At 35.2% G+C, this 25,459-nt stretch overlaps 1 protein-coding gene across 1 annotated transcript in view; it reads right to left on the bottom strand.

Annotated features, from left to right (window-relative positions):
* DAW1 (dynein assembly factor with WD repeats 1) overlaps positions 1 to 25,174 on the bottom strand; it is a 50,055-nt gene extending 24,881 nt beyond the window's left edge. The window contains exons 1-4 of the mRNA XM_044667599.1: positions 25,093 to 25,174; positions 15,862 to 15,934; positions 8,501 to 8,645; positions 2,834 to 2,892 (exon numbers count right to left, since the gene is read on the bottom strand). Of these exons, the coding sequence (XP_044523534.1) occupies positions 2,834 to 2,892; positions 8,501 to 8,645; positions 15,862 to 15,934; positions 25,093 to 25,174 (359 nt within the window). The remainder of the gene's footprint in view (positions 1 to 2,833; positions 2,893 to 8,500; positions 8,646 to 15,861; positions 15,935 to 25,092) is intronic.
* Between the last annotated feature and the right edge of the window lie 285 nt (positions 25,175 to 25,459).

Here is a 25,459-nt window from a genome sequence, read left to right as displayed (position 1 = left end):
GTTAGAGAAGAGTTAGACAATTAATGGATCATGAATCTATGGATTATCAAACAGAAATAATGGATATTCACACAATTATCTCTCATTCTGGAGGATGACATTTTGGATTCTTCTCACATGTCTTTAATGTCATCATCAAAGAGAGATTATTTGCTAGGATGAAACACTATTGGATTTAGTATGGAAATTCTCACCTCACTTAATTCATGTCCCCTCCCTCCAAAATGGATTACATTTAAAACATTACAAATACAGTAGAATAGCTTATTCTTTTAAATATGTGTGTGTATGTGTTAACCAGGAGATCAAAGCAATTCACATCTTTCATTCCTTTTAACCATGTTTTTAAAATGGGAAAGTAGAATTTTCATTTATTATACAAACAATGAAATGCGCATATTCCAAATTGTACATAAGAGTAGAGCACATGTTGCCTGGTCCTATTCAATAATATTGCTGAGATAGCAGTAGTTCTTGAAAGTTTTGAAAATACATAATTTTTTATTGAACTATCACCATGCCAGATGGTGAAACCTTGGCAAAAGAAGGTTCTTACATAAATGCAGGTTACAGATGTAACCTTAAAATAAGGATCATTTAATCCTAATCTGATTTAAAAAAAAAAAAAGATCAGGGGCCTTTGCATGCCAAAGGGACTTTTTAAAAATATTTTTTCCAGATTATATGTCAGTGCAATTTCTTAATATTTATTTCTGATATTTTGCAATCTGTGATCTTTCCCTCCCTCCCATGCTTCCCCCTTCCTAAGAAGGCAGGTAATGTGCTGTAGATCTGTGTTGGTGAACCAATGGCAGGATGCTAGAAGGGGCTGTTCCTATCCCCCTCTCTGCATGCATCTGAGGATATTTCTCACATCTGCTGGCAACTCAATGGGAGTACTTCCTCTCTCCCGTCTGCCCTAAGGTTGGGGGCTCACATGCAATGCAAGGGTTGCAATTTGGGCACTCAGCCTCTAAATGGTTTGCCATCACTGATATAGGTTATACATATATTATCATATAATAATTTCTAGATCTATCATGTTGTAAAAGAAGATATATATTGCTTGTACTAGAGAAAAATTCATGGAGGAAATAAAGTCAAGAATGGCATGTTCCAATTTGCATTCAGACTCGGTGGTGGATATTCTTTATTTGTCATGAATCTCTTGGAATTTTTCCTGCATCTTTGCCTTGTTGATAACAAATCACTCACAGTTGATTATCATATATTATTGTTGCTACTGTATACATTGTTCTCCTAGTTCTGCACACTTCACTTTGCATCACTTCATAAAATTCTTTCCAGGTTTTTTGTGATCATCTTGTCATTTCTTATGGCACAATAGTATTCTATTACAAGCATAGACTAGAACTCATTTAGCCATTCCCCATTTGATGAATATTCCTTCAGTTTCCAGTTCTTTACCACCACAAAAAGAGCTGCTAGAAATATTTTTGTGCAGGTAGGTTATTTTCCCCTAACTTTAATCTCTTTGGAATATGGAACTAGTAGCGGTATTGCTGGGTTACCAAAAGGAATTTTCAAGAATAACTAGCAAATAGAATTTGGAAGTTCCAAAGAATATGAATAAAATCTCTCACTTATTCATATATGTTTGTGAAAAAATCTTTGCTATTCCAAAGAGATAAAGGAAATCTTTATTTCAAAAACAAATTTTAAGAAATTGAATTTTCTTTGGAAATGAAACATTAAAAGCTAGAAACATCATTCAAAAGCAAGAGCTCTTAATCATTTCAAATGTCAAAGGTAAAAGGTAATAACTATATAGTAAAATTATACCTAAAGATTAGCAAATTGTGAAGCATTGAATCATGGTTTCTGGTAGTACAGAATAGTCTCATGCATTCTGATTTCTTTTCTTTTATATTTGAAGGATATTCTACTGGTCTTTTGAAGGATGTGTTGTCATTGGAATTATTAAATTTAACTGGAGTTATATGTATAAACATGGGTTCTTTTTTTTTCCTTCTTTGGATGCCATTTGTGAGTTCTTTAAATTGGCACTTTATTTTCTGTGTTCAAAAGTTCTAGGAAATTTTATTATGTATTATTTCTTATATTACAGCATTCAAGTTCTTTAAAAAATATCTTATGGTTTTGGAAAACCTATAATCCTTAAATTATTCTTATTCTTCCTATATTCAAGATCAATATGTTTTGATCATATGGAGATTGTAATTTTCTTTTAATGCTATTACTTTTTTGCTTCTCTTCTTTCAGATTGTGTCTGCATTCATAATCAGTCATTCTCTGTTCTTTTCTGTCTTGTTAAACAAATGAATTTTATCTGTATAACTGTTAGTGAAAGGCTATGAGAGAAAACAATGCCTGGACATTTTACCTGCCCACAAGCGTGTTATCCCCTCAAGTGTGAGTTAGACATTGTATTAATAAAGACTTCATCTGTATTTTGTCTATTCTCCCTCTTCAATCTGATTCTCTTTCCCATATAAGAAGGAAGCAAAGACAAAAGAATCATAATTTCTATGTATTTTATTCAGATCCAACATCTAGGGAATCTTACAAAGGGAATCCTCCATGTCTAGAAAGTTTTCCCTCCTCATCTCTGCCTCCTGGGGGAGCTTTCTTCAAGCCTCAGCTAAAATTCTACATTCTAAAGGGAACTTTTCCCCAATCTAGTGACTTCTTTCTATGGGTTATTTCCAATCCACCCTGTAAATTGTTTGTTTGCACATAGTTACTTGCAGGGTCTTCCCCATTAGACTGTGAGCACAGAACTCACTTAACAATGGATAATTGTATGACTCTAAATGCCAATACTTAATTTAAAAAATAAAAAGAGACTTACCATGAACCTGATTTGTTAAATGCGACATTTGTCAATGGTAGTATATGTGCTCTGAGTACCTTTAATATAAGAAAACATATTTAATTCTATAGCAAAATCAAACTACTAGAAAACTTTTAATTGTACCTAGTAAATATAAATAACAATTGCCTCAGTAAATAACAAATAGAATATTGTGGTTTTTTTAAAGATGAATAATATAATTTCCAGGTATAAGTACTATCACAAACACAGTGAGATCATCTGAAACAATGTGAAGTGTCAAAAAAAATGATGGAGTCATTATACAAAACTTTGCCACTAGACTGATTTTATTTTTGATTATTTGTATGTGTGTGCACATGTAACTACAAATCAATGGACCAAGGAAGGTAATTTTAAAAATGAATGAATTTATTCTCCCATTTTAAAGAAGAGGAAACTGAGATGCATAGAGGTTTTAGATAATGAGAGGCATGATAGAGTGGGAAAAGCCACAGATTTGTAAGATCAAGATGGGTTTTGTTTCAGTTTTGCCTCTAATACTTACCAACTGTATGATCATTAATAAATACTTTAATACCTCTGAATCTTAGTTTCCTCTTTTATAAAATTGGAAATACGATAATAACTGTTGTCCTTATTTCAAATAGTTGCTGGGAGGATAAAATGAGTTCCTTAATCTACATTAAGACTCCTTTAAAACTAATTATAAGCTATATGAGTATCTAGAATTGATTTTAAGTAGCAGAAATATTTTAAGCTATATAGGTATCTAAAATTATTAAGTAGCAAAAATAGAATTAAAATATATATCATCTTCTTTCTTCAATGTTATGTATATATTATAAAATCATATCATTATCTATAAGACTGGCCATCGTTACTCATTATTGAGGAATCAACATCAATGTTAAACTTAGTTTTTTATTTAATTATATCTGTTAAAATTATGTTAATTATTTTTGTTAAAAATGAAAAGTAAAACATAACTTCAGGCTCATTGCCACCTACAAATCCCCCTGGAGAGGAAGGACTGAATTTTTTTATCCTTTTATCTTCTACAGCATTTAAAGATTCTCAATTTTAATATTTGTTTAATTAAGGAACCAGGACAAGTTCCTAAACCTAATATATGAAGTTGAATGTTGCCACCTGCTGGAAAGATCATGTCAGGACAAGGGGAATGAATTTTTAAAAAATTTTAGTTATGAGCCTTTATATTTCCTTTTTATTCTACTAATTTAAATTGTTACCTATATATGGAAAAGGAAAAAATTGCTTGTGTATTCTGTACCTGAAAGAGCATGTTTCATGTTTAAATAATATTGTTACAATGAATGAAATCTACTTCCCTCGCCCCAAATTGTCATATAAAACAATAAATAAACAAGGCAGAAACTGAGGACATTGAAAACTGAGGACATTGACTCATGTAAGTATACAATTTGGAGTCTGAAGGCTCTTAGAGATAATCCAATCCAAACTCCTAACTTTATAAATAAGGAACCAAGTATTTCGGAGGTCAAGTAATATAGGTAGGCAAGCAGCAGAACTATAATTTGAGCTACAAATCAAGGCTTTTGATTTAAAATTCAGTGCTCTTTCTAGTAGATCACATGGAGTTCCCAAATTTCCTTGCCATTTACATGTTGTTATAACTGTATGCAAATGATAGGATCATTTTCTTTGGAGCTCAAAGGGACCTATCACTCAATCTAACCCTTCATTTTACAGATAAGGAAACTGAGTCCCAAAGAGAATAAGTGATTTGCTGAAAATCACTCAACGAGTAAGCAGCAAATCTGGATTCTTTCCTCAGTGTATTGTGCTCTTTCTACTTATAACATTGTATAACACACACACACACACACACACACACACACACACACAGACACACACACACACACACACACCACAATAGAAAAAAGGGAGGGAAGGGAAGAAAATTGGGGAGAAAGGAAGAAAATGGTTGTGAGGATGGGTGGGGGAGAAAAAGGTTGGCATTAAATATTAGGGACATAGTTTAGATATTTGCTTTTACTAGAATTCAATATAAAATGGCACATATTAATTTAATCATTTTGAAAGCTAGAGAGAAAATTAACTTTTAAAATGTCATTAAAATATATTTCTCATTACAGGCAAATCTACTATATGGAGATAGAACATATAATATAGAAGTAGAAAACATGAGACCTTCAGGGACTTAAAAGCATCTGTTTCAATATCGTACAAAAATTTAGCTTCTAAATATAATCGAAAGAATTTTGTCTTGGCTCTTTCTTATATTCTACACACATCTCACCTCTGTCTCCTGGCTTCTCTGTTGTTGTTCAAGACTTAACTTAAACCCTACCATCTGAAAAAAGGGCTTTTTTCAGTCATCCTTCCTCCTTTCTTATTTCTCCCCCAATCCCAGTACCTTGCTGGTACTATATATCCAAAGAAACTAAGTGGTATAGTGGATATAGCTTCAGACCTTTCACTTTAAATGTCTGACTTTCAAAGGTACCAGAACACTAAATACTAATACTATCTTTTTTAGTAACCACTGTTTATTTTAACTTTGGAGAAATTAATAATAGTATCCATGGAATACGATGAACTTTAATAAAACTAAGCACCTCACATATCTTAATGTTCATTTATATGCTAATGTCAATCCATTTTGAGGTATTTAACACATATGTGTTAAATTTTTCCTCAGGGATTTGCAGATGATAGAGAATATTGACAATTGTGCATGTACATATTTATTATTTGTGGGTTACTAAAAATTTAAACTTGCATTTCTACATAAATCTGTTACAAATTTAGGTTCAAATAAAAATAGAAATAATATTTGTACCACTTTCTTCAGTTGGTTTTTATATAATCTTTTGTAAATGATGTGAGCTGTAAATATAACAATATGTTGATATTATTTATAGTAACAGAAATTATAATAAAACTTTTAATATTCTTTAGATCAACAGAATAGGAAATGTTTATGCAACATAACCCATCCAAAAGTTAAAGACTATTTATAAAAAACAAAATCAAAACTAAGTTAATGCTTTCAACCTCTTGATCCACTCTACATGCAAACTGTGGAGAATACAAAATTCTGCTTCTTGGTAGCCATGTTCAGTTATTGAGATTATTATTATTCATTAAGGGTTTGTTGAATGGAACTGTTTTATTAGAACACTTATTAGCATCAGGATGACCAGACAGGGCAGGAGCCAAAAGAGAAGCACAAGAAAAGACAGTTGAATACCATTCAGCTATCATGGAACCACAGTTCAGATAACACAGGACCTGGCTGTATCTACACTGAAGGATTGGAAGGCATGGAATATGATATTTTAGAAAGCAAGGGAATTGAATCTACAACCAAGAATCAACTATCCAGCAAAATGGACTATATTCTTGCAGAGAAAAGTATGGCCATTTAATAAAATAGAAGACTTCCAAGCATTCATAAAGAAAAGACCTGATTTAAACAGAAAAGCTGATGCCCAAACACAGAACTCAAGAGAATCACCAAAAGGTAATTAAGAAAGGGGAAAAAAAAACACAACAAAAAACTTTTTTAAGGGATCCAATAAGTTCAAATGATTTGTATTCCTATCAAAAAGATATTCGTAACTCTTAAAAATTGTTATTATCGTCAGAGTAGCTAGAAGAAGGGAACAGTGACAAACTGTATAGGATGAAATGTCAAATATATATATATATATATATGTGTGTGTGTGTGTGTGTACATATGTGTATAAACTAGGAGTAAAAAGAGGATAATACTAAGAGAAATGGGAAAAGAAATAAAATGGGGTAATTTTATAATTCATAAAGAAGTGCATGTAGGGAGGGGAGAGAAGACCAATACAATGTAAGGGTGGAAGAGGTTGGAAACAATCTCTAAGAAAAATTTAATCATTACAGTGGGAAGGGTCAGAAAGGTTCAAATGAAAAGAAAACCTCCAAGTCCAGATTCAATCATCATGATCAACATTATCAGCAACATCAACATCATCATCAATGTCATCAACATCTAACTATCTATCTTTTCCTGGCCCAGGAAAGATTTTTGCTGTGTGGCCTAACCTAATAGTATACTATACAGAGTACTGAATGAGAACCAAAAGACCCAAACTCTAGGTTTGAGTGCCACTATGAGTCCTTTGGGAGTAAAAAGAAAATTTTCTTTTTCCTGGACTCAGTTTCCTCATTTATGTATGAGTGAAGCTTACCTGAGCTATGCATTAAGTTAATCAATTAAATCAAAGAATAAACCAGGTGTAAACAAGAAAAAAAAGTTAAGTTTTTGATGAAAAAAATGAAATGAAGATTATATTATTCCATATGATCTTCATTTCATTTATTGACTCTCTTCATTTCATTCATTGTTCTCTTTTGCACCATTCTTCACCATCTATCATAGATTTCTATTGCAATTCTCTGTTAACAAACTTCCCGGAAATAAACATTTGGCCTAGCCTCTTTGTAGAATCTGAATTCACAAAGCATTTCTCAAACCATAAAAAACAGTATGCTGAGCAACACAGCATCTTTCAGTGAAGGAATTTTATAACTGTTTAAATAAATCACCCTTTCTTTATCTAGAGGACTGGTATGGAAAGGTAGAACCTAGTCTGAGAAAGAAAAAATCAGTTACATATTCAGTGAGAGGAAGTGTTTAAAATATTTGGTTAATAGTATTTATTTTTCTTGGAATGGTGTTCTAAAAAATACTCTGAACAAAACCATATTGACTTAAAAAAACTATTATGACATTGCATTATTGAAATTATATTATGTAAATATGTGTTTTAAAGCAAATTTGGTTGCATTGTTATCTGATGTTCAATTTATAAATAATTGTAAAAGAAAAAAGTTGAGAGCCCATTAATGCATAATCCCAAGCAGTACAAATGTATATGGATGGTTATGGATATAAGGAAAGGAATTGCTATTAGATAAATGTTTCTGACCTTTATTCTAGTAGATAGCAAATAACAGCTTTTCCTTTGAAAAGCAGCTACTCAAAGAACGGACTTCAAAGATACTAAATGATAATGATTTGGACAACCATGTCTGAATATACAGGTGTAATGCACCATCAATTAAAATATTTCATTCGTTCATCAAATAACATGATTTTAAACAGAAAAAAAGGATATTAGATGTTTTAAGTCACAGTAGTATTCTTATAAATGGAATGATAAGATTGCTAAAGTCCTTTGTAATAAACAATTCCCAAAATCCTATTCAAGTTGCCATGGGTACTGGGTTGATAAAAATCTGCTACACTTTGAAGAGCTCCTTATTTATGTTTTAATAAAGAATAGAAAAAGGTAGAAAAGGTGGACTAAAACTAACAAATACAAACTTAAGATGAATCATCTTCATTTTGATCAGTTCATTTCAGCAATAAACTAACACATCTATAGTCAATATTCCATCAAAGAAATGTATATCATATATATTAAAACTATTAGGGGGCAGCTGGGTGGCTCAATGGATTAAGAGTCAGGCCCAGAGATGGGAGGTCCTGGGTTTAAATGTGGCCTTAGATACTTCCTAGCTATTATGTGACCCTGGGCAAGTCACTTGACCCCCATTGCCTAGCCCTTAACACTCTTCTGCCTTAGAATCAATATGCTTGAAGGTAAGGGTTATTTTTAAAAAAAACTATTACATTACCTTAAAAAGGTAGAATTTGTGGTCTCCCTGTTGTCCAAGTTTATCCTGTAATTTCAATATTAGATGTTTGACTTGATCTGTTCGTGAAGCTGTGATGAGAGGCTCTGCTTTCCGGATCTCTTCTACTAAGGCACTGACATCTGTACTGTAATAAAAGAGAAAATATTGATTATCCTGAATAAAAACATGGCACATACATTGAGTAAATACAAAATTGAATGATTTTATTAAGCAATTTTGACAAAATAAAACATATACAATCATCACTGCAGGAAGAAATTAAAAATAACTATCAGTATCAAATCCTTTTAAATTATTCTTACTATAATTATCTTTATCATGTTAATAATACAAATAAGATGAAGTCATGGCATGGAAAAATGAAGCAATGCTGTAATATGATCTTATTATCAGTCTCTACTATTGAAGGCAAGCAGTTTGGGTGAGTTACCTTTTAGTAAACTGAACATTTTATTTACCCATACCTGGTAAATACTAGATTGGACAACCTGGGTATTCAATCTAGTACAAGATTTACCAACAAACTGCCTAAAATTAAAATTACATACAATGATATGAATGCAGCATAACATAATAGGTAAAGAGCTGACCTCAAAACTTGGATGACACCAGGATAAAATCCTACTTCTGATGGATACTGGCCTGTGTGACTATGGTAAAGTTTCCTCAGGGTTCTAAGGCAACTCTATGAGGTTATATAAAAGCTGAAGAAAAGGGACTAGCCTTCATTGGTGGAAAACATTTCTCTCTGGATAGTTGCCTTTATTAATGAAATAACAGGTCGTGTTCCTATCCTTAAAGTATATCATCATAGGATTTGGAATTGGAAAGAACCAAAGGATCATAAGGAAATAGAGGAACAGAAAGGTTCAGAGATTTGTCTAAGCTTACATGGCTGCTACATAGGAAAGTTGAGATCCAAACTCAGATCTGGTGCTTGTAAATCCAGTGTTCAACCCATGATCTCATGTTCCCTCTTACCACTAACCTGCATCACCTTAACTCTAATTATGTGTAAGGCACAATGCTACTGGGGATATGAAGAGACCACTAACAGAGCAACAAAGAATAAGTCTGTTTCTTTCTCTGTTCCAAATGCTAGTTATTCAACCATCTGAAAATAGATATTTTTCAGTTTCATATTCTTCCAAGTCAAACATTCTCTGCTCCTTCAAATTTTGCTCAATTTCAGATGATTTCCAGATACCCCATCAATCTAGGGACCCTTTTCTGGATGCCTTCTAGTTTATCAATGTCCTTCCTTCTCAAAGAACTGGACAAAATATATTATTCCAGTCTAATCTGCCCAGGATACAGGCTGGGCTCAGTTATTCCCTTCTTAGTATCTGCTGAACTGAAGTCCTTCCAAGTCTGTCACTACCTTATGACCTGGGCTTACCACCTCTATCTGGGTCTCAGATTCTGGGGATGAGGATAAGAGTAGACTAGATGGCTTCTCAAGGTGTCTTCCAACTGAATCATCTACTTGTCTAAATATTGTACTCATGTTAATAAAAATATATATAAGCATACACACACATATAATACCATATATATATATATCCCCATGTGTGTATCTTTAAGACATAAATTATATCTGCTTTAGTACTATACTTATATTAATTGCTATACTTATATTACATTCATCATGCTTATGTAATTTATATATATATATGTTTATACTTTATACTTATATTACAATTAATTAAAATTACAATGACATCTTCCCCACATTTTTTGGCTCATACTATGCTCGTGGTCATAAAAGGGTCTTAAGTCTTTTTCACATGAACTTTGTTGGTAACCAGGTCTTCTCTGTTCTGTGGAAATGTAATTATTTTATATAATCTAGATTTAATTTCATCTTATCAGTTTTGATCCACTGTTCTCATTTCCCCAAAGAGTTATGGGTCTTGATTCTGTCACTTAATACACATCCTTTCCAATCCTTTATTTTTGGGACTATCTACAACTTAACAAGCATGCCTTTTAGGCCTTCGACCTGTTCCTTGGAGGCAGCCAGGTAAAAAGCAGTGGAAGGAGCACTGGACCTAGGGTCAAGAACATCTGGATTCAAATCTGGCCACAGACACCAGCAGTATGATCCTGGGTAAATCCTGATTTCTGGCTGCCTCAGTTTCCTCAACTGTAAAATTGTGATCACAACAATGCCCAGTTTGCAGGGTTATTATGAGAATCAAATGAGATAATTGGCACACAGTAGCTGACATATAAATGCTTATTCCATACTCTTTCCATACCTTAAGACCCAATAACAAAGACAAATATGGCATGGTCTTGTGACATGCTACTATTCGGCCTAGAGAGGGGCACCATTAATTATTTAACAAAAATGCTTTGGATATGATTTTCTAACTCATCATCACATAATTCAATCATCCATCAAACAAAGATAAAATTACTCTGCCAAATGCCTTTTTACTAAAATCAAGATGCTCTATATCTTCAGCATTTTTCTAATACCCTCTAACCCTGTCACAAAAAGAAATGAGTTTTGTTTGACATGACATTCTCCAATTACACATAAAAGCAATTCTTAACATTATTTTTTTTTAATTTCGAGTTCCAAATTCTCTCCCTCCTCCCTCCCTCTCTGATTCACATCACCCTTCCTTGAGAAGGCAAGTAATTTGATATGAATTACACAGGCAGGACATTCTCAATGACCCCGACTCCTAGTGATTAGTTCTTTTTATCTCCTCCCTTAAGTGCTTATAAATCATTCATTTAATCTAATTTTGAATTTTGCTCAGGACTAATATCCAAGATTATGAACATTATTCTTCTTCATGGAAATGATAAAAACATAATAGAAATTGAGTAGTTCTGTTTTCTCTCTGCCATCTATTAATGTTTTATCATCTTCCTTAAGCAATGATCTGTCAATGACTTGTTTAAAACTCCGATTTAAAATACTTTGTATTTTGTTGTCCTCTACATTTCTCAAATCTCAGCTTTTCAAGAGCTTTTACCTTTATGATACTAGTATTATAGTTCTGTAACAGAGATTCGTTCTAAGTTATATGTGCTTCCTTCATCTTGTAAGTGCAAGGTATGTGCATGCAGTTTTTTAAAAATGAGCTCAAAAGAGAATTATCTTTCTAGTCATATTATTTTCCTGAGGTTTCTTCCCTTTCTTATCCTCTTTGTGATTATTTGCAGCTGTATAGTCAGAATTTCATTTTGTGGAGTCAATTTTTTTATCAACCTGAATCAGACCTTTGACATTAAATTTTTTGAAAATTATTTTTATAGTGTCTAGGATCTCTCTCTCTCTTTCTCTCTCTCTCTCTCTCTCTCTCTCTCTCTCTCACACACACACACACACACACACACACACAAAATATAAAGTCTAACAATGCCCAAAATGTCTTTCCTTGACCATTATGAAAACTGAGACCTCTTGAAAAAGGTAAGTTTTAATCCTAGAAGGGAAGTGGTTGAGGGATGTAGGCTATGATGGGGAGGCTAGAACGGTTCAAATTGAGGAGATTCCTACAGTTCAACTCACCTGTGATCACTTCCCTATCAGACTTCAGGTACCAGCTATACTAAACATGTTCTTCTCTCCTCAAACTCCCATTTCTGCCCTGAGCTACCTTACCAGAAATGATCTTGTCGTCTACTTTACTGAGATCAAGATCATCTGCTTTATATTTGCTCTTCTTCCACCATACTTCAAAACTTCTATACATTTTCCCTTATTCTCTCCATTTCTCAAATTTCAGAGGCTGAGATAGCAGCCTTTACTTTTGTTAAGGTTTACCCTTTCACTTATGCCCCCTCTTTGTTCATATCTCCTCTTGTCTCCTTTAGGGGATAACCATAACTGGTTCTTTCCCATTTGGCTACAAACTTGTTCAGGTCTCCCATCAAAACAAATAAATCTTTCCCTGGTACTCTCATCTCCTCAAGCCATAGGATTCTATATCATTCCCCATTTCCCTGAGAAACTCCTACAAAAAGTGGTCTGAATTTGTTTCCTCAATTTCCTCATCATCCATTCACTTCTCAATCCTTTCCAATCTGATTTGTCTTCGTAGCTCAGATTTTGGATTCTGGACGTCAAAAACTCCCTTCAAACAGAGGACTTGCCTCCTCACCCTGAAACACTTAACCATCTCAGTGACTAGCTCAACCAGGACTATCCCTCAGCAAGCCCTGCCTCCTTATTCCATTAGTGAGTGCCTTTCAGGGGCCTGAATCCTGTGGAAGAACCCAAGATCACCTTCATGGTCTGGTTCCTGATTTCTTTTAATTCAAAACTACATCCCAGGGGTTGGACTTTCATTTCCCCAAGGCCCCTTGCTTTTTAGCTTTCTTTTGTGTATTATCTTCTCCATCAGAATGGAAGCTCCTTGACAGTATGCCCTTTCCTTTCCTTTAATTGTAAAATTAATAAAAATTTCCTTTAATAGTAAAATAGACATTTTAAATCCTCCTTGTTGGTATTTTTTGCAACATTGCATGCTTCCCCTATGCTACATCTGTTCTGTCTTGTGTCTCTTCCTGCATACCTAACTACTACTTCTTAAACCTTTGATGGTTCCCTGTCTTTCTTCCATCCCCTACGTGTGAATATCACCTAGTATTCTCTCCTAGCCCTTCTCTTTATATTTTTTCTTTCAGTGATTTCATCTACTTTCATAGATTTAATTAAAACTTTTATTCAATTTATAGTCTGGCACATCTTTAATGCTCATTAAAGTGCTCTGTTACTGATTTCTTGATTCCTAAAATACCACTTCTGGCTCTATTCTCTAATTAAAAATCTCTAGTATATCTCTAATATCTCCAGGATTCAACAAGCACTTATTAATTGCCATCTATGAGCAAGACACCAAAAGAAGTTCTCTCTCCTCTCAAGAAGCTTATATTCTGGATTTGGGTGGGAGATAAAAGACAAAATAAATATAGAAAAAGCAAGCAAATTTTACATACAAAGGGAACCCAAAGGCATTTCAGGAAGAGGACAACTGTGAATGAGGATTCTGAAAGTCCTCGTGGAGAAAGGAGTTAGCACTTGAGCTGAGTCTTGAAGCTAAGGAGTCTGAGCTATTAAAAAATCAACCAACCAACCAGGTAGAAAGAACAGGATTATCCTTTGTATATCCCTATAGAAGCTAGAAGTGTGTTTTGCATGATGAAATAGCCTATATAAGAATTCTAAAGTAGGGGAATACCTATTGAAAAATAAATAAAGAGGCAGGAATACAGATCTGAGAAATACTGAAAGGGACCTTTGGGAATATAAAATTAATTCTCAATATAACACAGTGATTAAGAGATAAGACGGAAGGTCTTCTATCCTTTGGGCATATCCTCTACTGGGAAGTTTTAGGTTTTTTTAAAAGGCATGAAGAGGAATAGCACTGAATGAGAGGGCATTATGGATTGTATGTAGCATGTACTTGTAGAGGGAGTATCCACATTAAGGATCCACTAAATTATAAACACATGGCCCAGTGAGTGTACTATGCTATCTGGAAATAATTTTTTTAAAATATTTATTTTTTAGAAAAGTTAACATGGTTACATAATTCATGTTCTTACTTTCCCCTTCACCCCCCCCCATCTCCCCGCCCCCCCATGGCTGACATGTATTTCCACTGGTTTTATCATGTGTCATTGATCAAGACCTATTTCCAAATTGTTGATAGTTGCATTGGTGTGGTAGTTTCGAGTCTATATGCCCAATCATGTCCGCCTCAACCCATGTGTTCAAGCTGGAAATAATTTTAATAGAAAACTAAGAAAAATATTAATGAATTAATAATTGTTTTACAATTAAAGGTATATTTATCTAGCCCTAGACTTTTTTTCCTACCCTCCTTTCTGCCACACACCCAGTTATGATTTCCCACTGATTAGTAAGACTAAAACTTTGAACCGAAGGGTGGCCCCATCCCCAAGTCAAAGCTAATGAAATGTGATTTCTTAGTAAGTAGGAAAACAATCACACGCAATTTAAACTTCACTCTCTTTACTCATTCTTCAGTTATCCCTACAAGTTCTGCCAGTTTTCAGCCAGTTTTGTTGTACAGGTATTGAGTAGGAGTTTCTCCTCAACCCTTTGTGTTCTCTGGGGGATTTCCAGAAATGGGGAGGAACCTGGCAAGATACTCTTATAGTGTCCTCTGAACTGAAAGTCAAACACTGAGAACAACTTAATTCATATCAGTTGGCATCCCAACTTGGTGTCAAGACCTACTATGATACGATAAAGGGGTGCTCTAAAGAGAATGGCACTATTATCTATGGAGTAGACATATTCCATACATATTTACCGTACAACCCCAAAAGGAGATATGGGAAGAGAAATAATCTTCAGCATTATTATAATGATTCCCTAGTTCAGCAGCCAAGTTGAAGCCCCTTTTGTACAAGTCAGCAAAAAAAGTTGTCTGTCAGTTTCTCTCTTCCCCAACACTGAACATGGAAATATGAATATGACTTTAGAAATGGTACTTCCCATACTTCTAGGGTCTTGGGAGGGAGGGGATCTATCATTATTCAGCAGAGTTTAAAGTTAGTGAGGAGTCATTTTTTTGATAGTTCTCTTTTTACTCTATGAAAATGTGACTATAAAAGTAATGAAAAACATTTCATGTCTGCACTGGGAAGATCTCTCAGTGATATAATCTCCTATGTTTCATTGATTGTTGGAAGATTAAATCTACACTTTATGCCATATTTTTCCTAAACATTACACTTCAGGCACTCTTACCTCTGAATAAAATAATTACTGAGTTACATGGGACTCATATTTTTTCTTAAGAACCACAACAAGGTATATGGACCCAATTTATGTATCCTAATGGCACTTTTAATGAGTTTGAAAGTATTTGTACAGAATGTTGACCTCAAAGGAACTTTAGAGATCATCTGGTACAAAGGCATTATTTTATAATGATGAAACTGAACTCCAAAGAGGCTATAACTTGGCCAATGCCATACAGTTAAAGGATCTGAAATTCCAGGACTATACTCCTTCTAGATTTTGACTAGTATTCAGGCAGAAACGTCAGAGTTGTTTTCTTTTATCAGTTTATCAATTGTAGCCAGCAACAGATTGAAAAGAAATAAAAATATCAAGGGATAGATACAAAGAGTATCCCTTTTCACATCATCCTTTAAATAAACCTCATCCATATTAAAAGGAGAGAGTAAAATAGGGCACCACTTGAGATTTTATTTGAAGTTTATTCTGTGTTCCCACAGATCATCCAGAGTCTATTAACTAATAGAATCAACAGTGTAAGAATTTTTTATTCTATTACAAAAACTTACATGCCATGTGTATTAAATAGATCACTTACTTGGGGCTGAGATCAAGTAAGTCTATGGATTTGGTCTTTAGTTCTCCACTTTTTTCATATTCTAGAATGATGCCTGTAAAAATAATCACAATTTAGATATCACTGATTCTGTAGTGAATGCAATCTTTGACTTGTAATTAGGAAGACCTGAGTTCAAACCTTACCTCAGAGTATTCCGGTATAGGGTATAAGAAAATTAGAGATAGGAAAAAGGTCAGGTTCTGAAGGACTCTAAAAGTAAAACAGAGGATTTTATATTTGATCTGGGAGATGACAAAGAATGACTATGATTTATTGAATGGTATGTAACATGGTCAGAAGATCTGTGCTTTAGGGTAATCACTCTGACAGGCAAATGGAGAGTGGACTGCAGTAGAGAGAGCATGGAGACCAATGAGCAGCCAAGGAAGATATGAAGTGATAAAGACCTTTATCAGAGCTGTGGCTATGTCAGAGTAGAGAAGGAGGTTTGTACAAGAGATATTACAAACATAAAAATCAACAAGCCTTGGTAAGAAATTAGAGAATAAGGGGTCCAGGATGACACATAGGAGGATGGTAATGGTAATAGGGAAGTTTTGAAGGGGAGCTGTGTATGAGAGAAAAGACAATTCAATTCTGGATGTAATGAATTTAAGGTATCTATGAGACATCCAATTCCAGATACCCAATAGGCAACTGAAGATGTAGGAACTGAGGTTAGGAGAGGAATGAGGGCTTAGATAAGTGGGTGATGACTGTAAAAAAGAAATAATGATTGAATTAATGGGTGATGGCATTTCAACTTCAATGCAAAAATAAGGAAAAGTATCAAGGCCAATATAGTCCTTCAGCACCTTGGGTAGATCCCCTATGAAGGATATATAAGAAAACAGAAAAGAAATTGCAGGGGATGAAGCATAAATTTGGCATGCATTGGTAAAAGACATATCAGTTTCTGTGAGAATACAGTTTTTATTCATGCACTTCGTTTCTTATGCACTGACAAAAAATAATGTTTCGCAAATAATGTATCTTAATAGGTTAATGGATCCATGATTTCACTGATGGAAAAAGCTTGCCCACCTCATAACACCTTTGCCTTCAAGATTCTTCCTCATGTCCTTCAAAGGGGATTCATCCAATGTGTAAGATCTTCTCTCAGGACAGTGAATATTCTATAGGTATCAGTGCAACACTTAGACTGTACTCATTCTCTACATAGCTAGCTCAACCTCATCTTCTATTGTGAACATGTATTTCCTGGGTGATATCATTTGGGCTATGTATTGTACAAGTCATTGTTAGTAATATTTGTACCCTATTTATACTACCATATGTCTTCTTCATTGTCCTTTAGGTCAACTATGAATTTGATTCTCCTGAGATCATGCTATTCCATGTGTCAGCCACATAGCCTTATCATAAAAATATTATTTGTTAAAAAAAGATTTTGTATGCAAATGTATGTGTGTATGTAAGAGAGAAACTGAGATTACTAAAAGTATCACACGATATACTTCTTGAATCATATATTTTAAACAATTTTTTGTGCATGAACCAACTGATAATATATTGCAGCCCACTTGGGCTCACCATAAATTACACATGGGGAACACATTATTTATTTATTTATTTGTTTGTTTTAAAAACCCTTACCTTCTGTCTTAGAATCAATATTGGGTATTGGTTCTAAGGCAGAAGAGTGGTAAGGGCTAGGCAATGAGGGTTAAGTGACCTGCCCGAAGTCACACAGCTAGGAAATATCTGAGATCAGATTTGATTCCAGGACCTCCCATCTCTGATCCTGACTCTCAATCCACTGAGCCACCCAGTTGCCCCCATGGGGAACACTTAGTTTAGAGCATAACATTTAAGGATACTCTTTGCTCTACCAAATGCATATAAATGTGTATGTGTATATACATATACATATGTGTGTGTAAATATATGAGTAGTTAGGTGATTCAGTGTGCTGGTCCTGAAATTAGGAAGATTCATGTTTCTATCTTCAAGTTTAGCCTCAGACCCTTATTAGTTGACCCTGGGCAAGTCACTTAACCCCATTTCCCTCAATTTCCTTATCTATAAAATGAGCTGGAGAAGAAAATGGCAAATCACTCAAGTATCTTTGCCAAGAAAACTCCAAATTGTGGCTCAAAGATTCAGACACAACTGAGATGACTAACATATGTGTGTGGTGCATGTATGCATATGTATACATATATGTATGTGTGTATTTTAGGTGAGGAGGGCATGTGTATATTGTAAATGTGTATGTATATGTATATGCATACATATAAGTAAATATACATATATACAAATTTAGGCAAAGAGTGTATGTATGTATGTAATCAATATACAAGAGAAACTATGAAGTACTTCTTGTCTTCCCTATACTTTTCAGTCTGAGAGAATATATCTCCTGAAGAGAATCTGTAGAGGAAACCCACCTGTTCCCTTCTCATCCTTTTATCAAATATATCCTTCATATAAGTGTATCTAATATGAGAAAGCAGGAATAAGGGCTTTCTCAATCATCTTTTTAGTTATATGATTTTTTCCAGTTGGAAATGGTTAGACTTCTCTAAGAAATAAGGATCATTAGAATTAATATTTTTATTTTTATTCATTTTCTTATTTCAGAATCAACTGCTTTAATAGCTCCACAAACATTCTACATGACTAGTGCCAGCTGGATGCATTAATTTAGAGATTCTTTACCTGTTTTTTTTAAACTATTCCTATAACTGCATTTTCATTTGTCTCTGTAATTCCATTATTACATTTAAAAACTTTCATCTGAGAAGAGGCAAACTGATTTCACCAGATTACCAAAAGAAATATGTTAAGAACCTTTGTGTTAGACATGAAAGCAAGTCCCTAAGAGAAGGCTACTTGGATTAAAGTCCCACCAATAACCATTGATACATACTAGCTGTGTGATTCTAAGCAAGTAATTTAACTTCTCGGTGTTACCAGGCAACTCTCTAAGACCTTTCATTGCAGAACAATAGTTTTTTCTCACCAGGAGCTCACTTCATTGAAATCATAGGTCTGAACTTAAATTTGGAAAAACAAAACAAAACAAAACAAAAAAAACACTGCATGTATATACAAAGCACTGTCCTGAGAAGTAGGAATAGAAAATTTTTATTTTTAATATGAAGTGGGGTTGTCATTCTCATTTCTTTTTGTTTTTAGCCTTTTAAAAAATTTCATAATAAACTTAGCCTTTACTTTGACAAGTGTATGATCTAACTACACAAAAAAACCCGACTCAACTGCCTCTCACACTAGTAACCAATTATCTTTCTGCCTCTTAAAATAGTTTTTTTTCCCCTGTGATATTCAGAATTCATTGTGTATAGCCAATACCTTCCAATTCTTTTGTGAAAGATTCAGGATACATAGTCATGAGTTTTCTAAAAAATCCCTTAACCTTTTTTTTATATCTTAATCCTGAGCCATATTTTCAAACACATTTTTACAGCACTCCATGAAATCAGTGAAACATAAGATAAATGTTGAATTGAGTTGAGGATGTTAGAAAGTTCTTTGTGAAATTTTTTCATTTCTCCATCCTCTGAAGCAAATGCTAAATCATAAACTGAGACTACCAAATGGTTTCCTGCTTCTGCTCTTTATAAATAGTCCAAGGTGAGTTTCTTGTTGTCTTTGAGTACCTTGTGAAATCAATTGCACCAATTATTTTTTTCTCTTCTCTGAGAACCTAAAGCCATCTGTCTATTTATCTGCAACTTAATTTTTGTCTTCTGTTTTAATTTACAATGGAAATGTCGATCTTGATGTAGTTCATCTCCTATATTGGTAGACACAGGTCATTAAACAAGGAATGCAGATCTAGAGAAGCAACAGTATGTTAATTTTTGTCAATTGTAGAGAAGCTTTATAATTCTTAATACCTCTGCTCCCTTTTTCATCATTTTGTCATTAATCACTTTGGAAAAAGAAAAAGGTTGCATGGAACTGACTATTATTATTTTTAAAGTCAAGCAATTTATTAATTAATGGCCTATCTACTGGCCCCCTTATCAGAGTTAGTGAGACTGATCTTAACTAGGGCACTGTTTCCAGGACTATTAAAAAAAAACTTTACCTTCTGTCTTAGAATCAAAATTAAGTATTAGGGCTGGACAGTGGGAATTAAGTGACTTGTCCAAGGTAATACAGCTAGAAAGGGTCTGAAACCAGAATTAAACTCAGGACCTGCCAGCTCCAAGTCTGGTTCTCTATCTGCTTAGCTACCTAGCTGCCTCCATGACTGTTTTTGAAGTGACTCTTCCTTAATGAAACCTGCTAGCTGTTGCTATGCTTCGCTGGTATAGCCTTTGAAAAATCCAGGTTTACTTCCATAAGACCACGATGAAGAAAAATTCTAGCCTAGATACATTGGCACCCTCCCCAGGAAGTCAGGAGGACCTGAAAAAAGCCTTCAGAATATTGAGTGAATCCTGCTGTGGCAAACTCATAGGCAGACACAGAAGAACAACATGGAGTAATATGTGGGCATAGACGAGCTATGATCTTTGGTATTGAAGAAAAAATCCGAATAAATACAGAAGGCCACAGCAGAAGCGCAACATTTTTAAAGCATCAAGGGATCAATTAGTAAGGCATTTTGATAGACAGAAGACAGAAAATGTGTGGGGAAAAAAATCTTAGATTTTATAATTACCTTGCCCTCAAAAAAGAAAAAACTGAGAGTAGCAATAAGCATTAATCCTTCTTCCTACTGTAACATTTCTTTAAAAAACCTTTTTCTGGGAAAAGTCTGCAAATTACACATCTTTCAGTTAAGCTGCAAAATTACTTTATGACCACCGGCTTATTTATGAAAGCAAAAGCCCATTTTTAATACCAATATTCTCCTGGTGTTGCTGTATAGTAAGTGAGAAATAGAATAAAATGTTTTCCAAAGAATTAAAATGAACATCACACTGAGAGTAGTGAATGGGGAGGAGTATAATAGGCATGGACAAGGTACTACACGTTACAAATGAGAGACTTCAAAAACTATGGATAAAAGATGTCATCCACTACCAGAACACTGCAGTATGAGATCCAAAGTCACTCAGGCATTCAGTGTGTCTAACCAAGTGGAAAAAACAAAAGGTTAGGGAATGTCTATTGGCCAGGGCATGCAGGGGGGATGGACAAACTATATCACTTAGCCCTTATTATATAAACTGTAACAAATGATGAATTGGGTCCAGAGTTGAATAGAAGAGTTGGATGAATTATCTTTTAAAAGTTATTTAGTTATTTTAATGACCTTAAGCTTCTCCCTGGCACAAAAGCTCAACTTTTTAAAGTTGATATTCTTATAGGGCTATTGTCTGTCTACAAGGTACAGATTAATGCACTCTCCAAATAATTAAAGTTGAGCATTAGCCAAAAGATAATGAATATATGAATGGTAGGTGTGATCAGGAAGCAATGTACCATAAAATGAGCTTACAAAGGAGAAAGGGCAACAGTCAGTCAACAAGCACTGTAAAAACACATATGAGATACATGCTGGCAGCGAGTGATAATCAATAGATAGCCCACTATATCCTCCTCAGGATGTTAGGAGGATTTGAAAATGGCCCTCATTCTTGCAGTGGCAAACTCATAAGCAGACACAGAGAAGAACCACATGGAGGAATGTGTGGGCATAGATGGGCAAAGGAATGTGTAGGCAGGGATGTGCTATGATCTCTGTCATGGAGAACATGCCCATTGAATGAGATCACAGATCCATTTGAGAATTTGAGCACTGACGTATGCTTTTAAAGAGACACTAATAGGAACACACCTAGAAGGTGGCCTGGATGGTGAGGGAACCAGAAACCAGATGTCTGAAGAAATTTTGAATGTTTAGCCCAGGGAGATGGACACATAGGGGAAACACTATTTTTATATTTTGAAAATATTATTAAAGGTGAAAAATCTGTGTCAGAAAGGTGTCTTTGTATGATTCACTTTTGTTCATACCATTCTCTATACTTGAGATGACCTCCCTTCCCACCTAACTAAATGCTCATTCTTCAAGTCCCATGTCATTGGAAAAGTCTTCTCAAGCCAACCCAACCCACATACCTCACCATCCTCTGAAATCAGAGTACTTGTCTTTATCATTCATTTGGCAATTGATCAAGTCCTGTCTGGTGACAAATTTAAGTCTTGTATTAGTAAAATTTTTCTTACAAATACTGGACCTAGAGTTATGACACTTGGGAACTCATTCTGACTTTCTCACTATCTGTATGACTTTGGTCATTTAGGATTCACTTTTACAACCTGTATAATTCATTTCAAGTAATTCAAATTTAGAGAAACAGGATTGAATAAATCTGCAATTAGCTTTAGAAAGTTCCTTGTAACTTTGCTACTAGTAGCAATGCAACAAGCCAGGACACTCCTGAAGGACTTATTTGAAAGAACGCTATCCACAATAAGAGAAAGAACTGTGAGAGTAGAAAATGCAAAAGCAAAACATATGACATCACTTATCATATGTATATATGGGTATATTATTTGGGGTTTAGGCTTTAAAAGATTGCTCTATAGCAAAAATGAATATTATGGAAAGGGGGGTCAAGTGATAACATTTGTACAACCCAGAGGAATTGTTTGTCAGCTCTGGGAGGGGGGAGGGAAAGAAAATGAATCATGTAAACATGGAAAAATATTTAAAAATGAATAAATGTAAATAAATCTTTTAAAAAAGAAAAAAGGAGGTTCCTTGTAGTTCTGAAATTTATGTTGTTTTCTGCATGTCTTCTCTTCTTAGTTAACCTGTAATCTCTAATTGAAGATAAAATTTTTCCCCTTCTACAAGACCCAATAATATATTTCATTAATTAATTGGTACTAAATACATGTTTGTTGATTGATTACATTTAGGTCCCTCCAGTATAACTTAGCAAGGATTTATTAAATGCTTATTAAGAAGAAAACACTATGCTTTGAATGTATTCTTCAATTTATGTATATACATATATATGTATGTGGATTTGTATGTATACATGTATATATGTGTGAGTATATATTCAACTTTACCCTAAAGTCTCAATGATCCACAAGTATTGTTCACTGCCAGTTTGTTTTTTCTTTTTTCTGTATAAAAATAGATGGACAGAACTCAAGTATATCCTCAAAACTTTGGGAGAACCCCTGATAAGAAAAGCATGAACAAGGTTGAAATCTGCATCTTTGGAAGGAATACCTGCATCAGTGATATCAAGGAAATATTTACATGGATACATGCACCCTGGATGTATACTTTGGCAACATGGCAGTGACAACCAGGATTCAGTTCTTACCTTTGGCATTAGTACATGACCCTGGGAAAGTTGTTTAACCCCAGTTCTCTAGGCACTTTGCTAACAATATTAAGATGAAGAGGAGCGACTGGGCTGCATTGATAAAGGGAAAGTTTCCAGGTAGAGATAGATAATTTCCTTATCAGGAATCCCCTATACTACAGATGTGGTTCAAAAATGTACACATGTCATTATTTTTCTTATTATATTTGACACTGATCTAAGAAATATAGACTGATTTAAACAGGAAGGTATGCCAACCCTTTATTCTACTTCCATTTATTCAGAACTAATAGCAAGGATTACAGGACTAGCCCTAGATCTTAGTTTCCAACTAGTCCAACCTCCTCATTTTGCAGATAAAGATCTAGAAACTGAGGAAGTTAAAAATATCTTGCTCCAAGGTAACAAATCATTATCAGAGGTAGGATTTGATTCCAGGTCCTCTTCTAGATTCCAAAGTTAGTTAATATCCTTTCCAAGCCTTTTTGCATTACTGCCCTATAACTTAAAGTCTTTTAGTTCATCAAACAAGCAAGGTGTGTTATACATTTTTGTGTATTTGGGGGAGGTGGTTATTTTTCTTTTAAGTCCATCTATTCTGTGGTCCTCAGTTTCCTAATCTGAAAATAAAGAGATTAGAGATTACCTCAATTTCCCTTCCAGTTCCAAATGCTATAAGTCCCTGGATTTCCATGTCCAGAAGGGGAGAGGAGGAACTGGGAAGAACCACTTTAAGAGGAAACAGTAGAGTCTATTCTCTCCCTAGCCTAAACAGTGAAATGGTACTGTTGGGGTTGTGTAGGATAAAATGACAACAACTCCTTAAGTTTTTCTCAACTTGTCAGCTTTTCCCTCTACACAGCAAGGTGAATGGGAAAGGAGCTCAGAACTTGAAACCAGGAAGATCTGAGTCTAAATTTTGCCACTGATGACTCACTGGCCATGTCAGTAGATCAGACAATGAGTATTTATTTAAGTGTTTACTATGTGCCAGGCACCATGCTAATGGAGGTTAAAACAAAGAAAAGTAAAAACAGGGTACCTGCCCTCAATGTTTATACTCTAGTGATGAAGACAACATATAAATAATTGTGTATATACATATTTATTTAGTGTAAACTGAAGGTAACTTCAGAGGAATCTTTCTTAGAGAGGAGGGAATGGGGTGGCAAAGGCCTCCCGCCTGGGTGGGATGGAAACTGAACCTTGAAGGAAATCAAGAGGCAGAGATGAGGAGTAAAGCATTCCAGGCACTGGGGAAAACAAGCTAAAAAGGGGTCGGGGAGTGAGTATACAGTGTTCAAGAAACTAGAAATAGATGCGTTTTGTTAGATCCTGGCGTTTGCAGAGAGAAATAAAAGAATGGAAAGATAGGATAGGGCTAGGCTGTGAAGGACTTTAAAAGGACAAGTAAAGGGAATTTTATATTTGATTCTGGAGGTATTGAGGAACCACAGAGATTATTGAGGGTCTGGGGAGTGGTGGGATTGCCATAATCAAACCTGGGTTTTAAGGGAAAGAGTTTAGGCACCTGAGTGGAGTTTTGATTGGAGTAGAGAAGAGACACTTGAGACAGGAAGTTGCTGGGTATGCACTTAATTTCTCAGCCTCAGTTTCCCCAATCGGTAAAACGAGGAGGTTGAATCCAATAACCTCCCAGCTTCACACCCATGAGCCTAATTCCCTTGACCTTTCTGACGCTCAGTTTGTGCCCACCTGCTTAGAGACTCCCCAAATCCCCTCCGCGCCCACTCCCCAAATGCTGCCTCACCTTCGCTCCCTACCGCCCACCCCCAAACAGCCTCCCCTCCAGACCAGGGACACGGCTTCGTCCTCTAACCCAGGCCGGGGCCCCTCAGGGGGGTTTTCCCCCACAGGTGAGACACGACAAGGGCAGGGATCCTGAAGACGGGAGTACCTGGAGGATAATATCGGAGCAGGAGCCTTTTAAGCTTCATTCTCTCGCTCACCGAGCACCGGCCAGAGGCCTTCATAGCCATGGCAACCGCCTAACAGAAGCTGCCCCGCTGGTCAACGCTTGCGCATGCGCTCACAGGGGCACCCCTGGCCCGGCGGGTGGCAAGGGCTTGAGGATCCTGCGTACCTGGGGCGGGATTCCCTCCCGGGAGTTGGCGGAGGCCTCTGGGGTCCGCCCAGAACAGGACAAGGAGGAAACTTCGACGTCTTTTGGGGGTCCTGAACTCATTGTGACAGCTCGCTAAAGCAACCTCTGGACCCCTTCTCAGGATTCTGTTTTTAAATGCACGAAATAAAATGCCTGGAAA

The sequence above is a fragment of the Gracilinanus agilis genome, chromosome 3 (genome assembly GCF_016433145.1).
Source record: "Gracilinanus agilis isolate LMUSP501 chromosome 3, AgileGrace, whole genome shotgun sequence".
Taxonomy (NCBI): Eukaryota; Metazoa; Chordata; class Mammalia; order Didelphimorphia; family Didelphidae; genus Gracilinanus; species Gracilinanus agilis.
The sequence above is the reverse complement of the archived record's forward strand: the minus strand, read 5'-3'. Positions and strand labels throughout refer to the sequence as shown.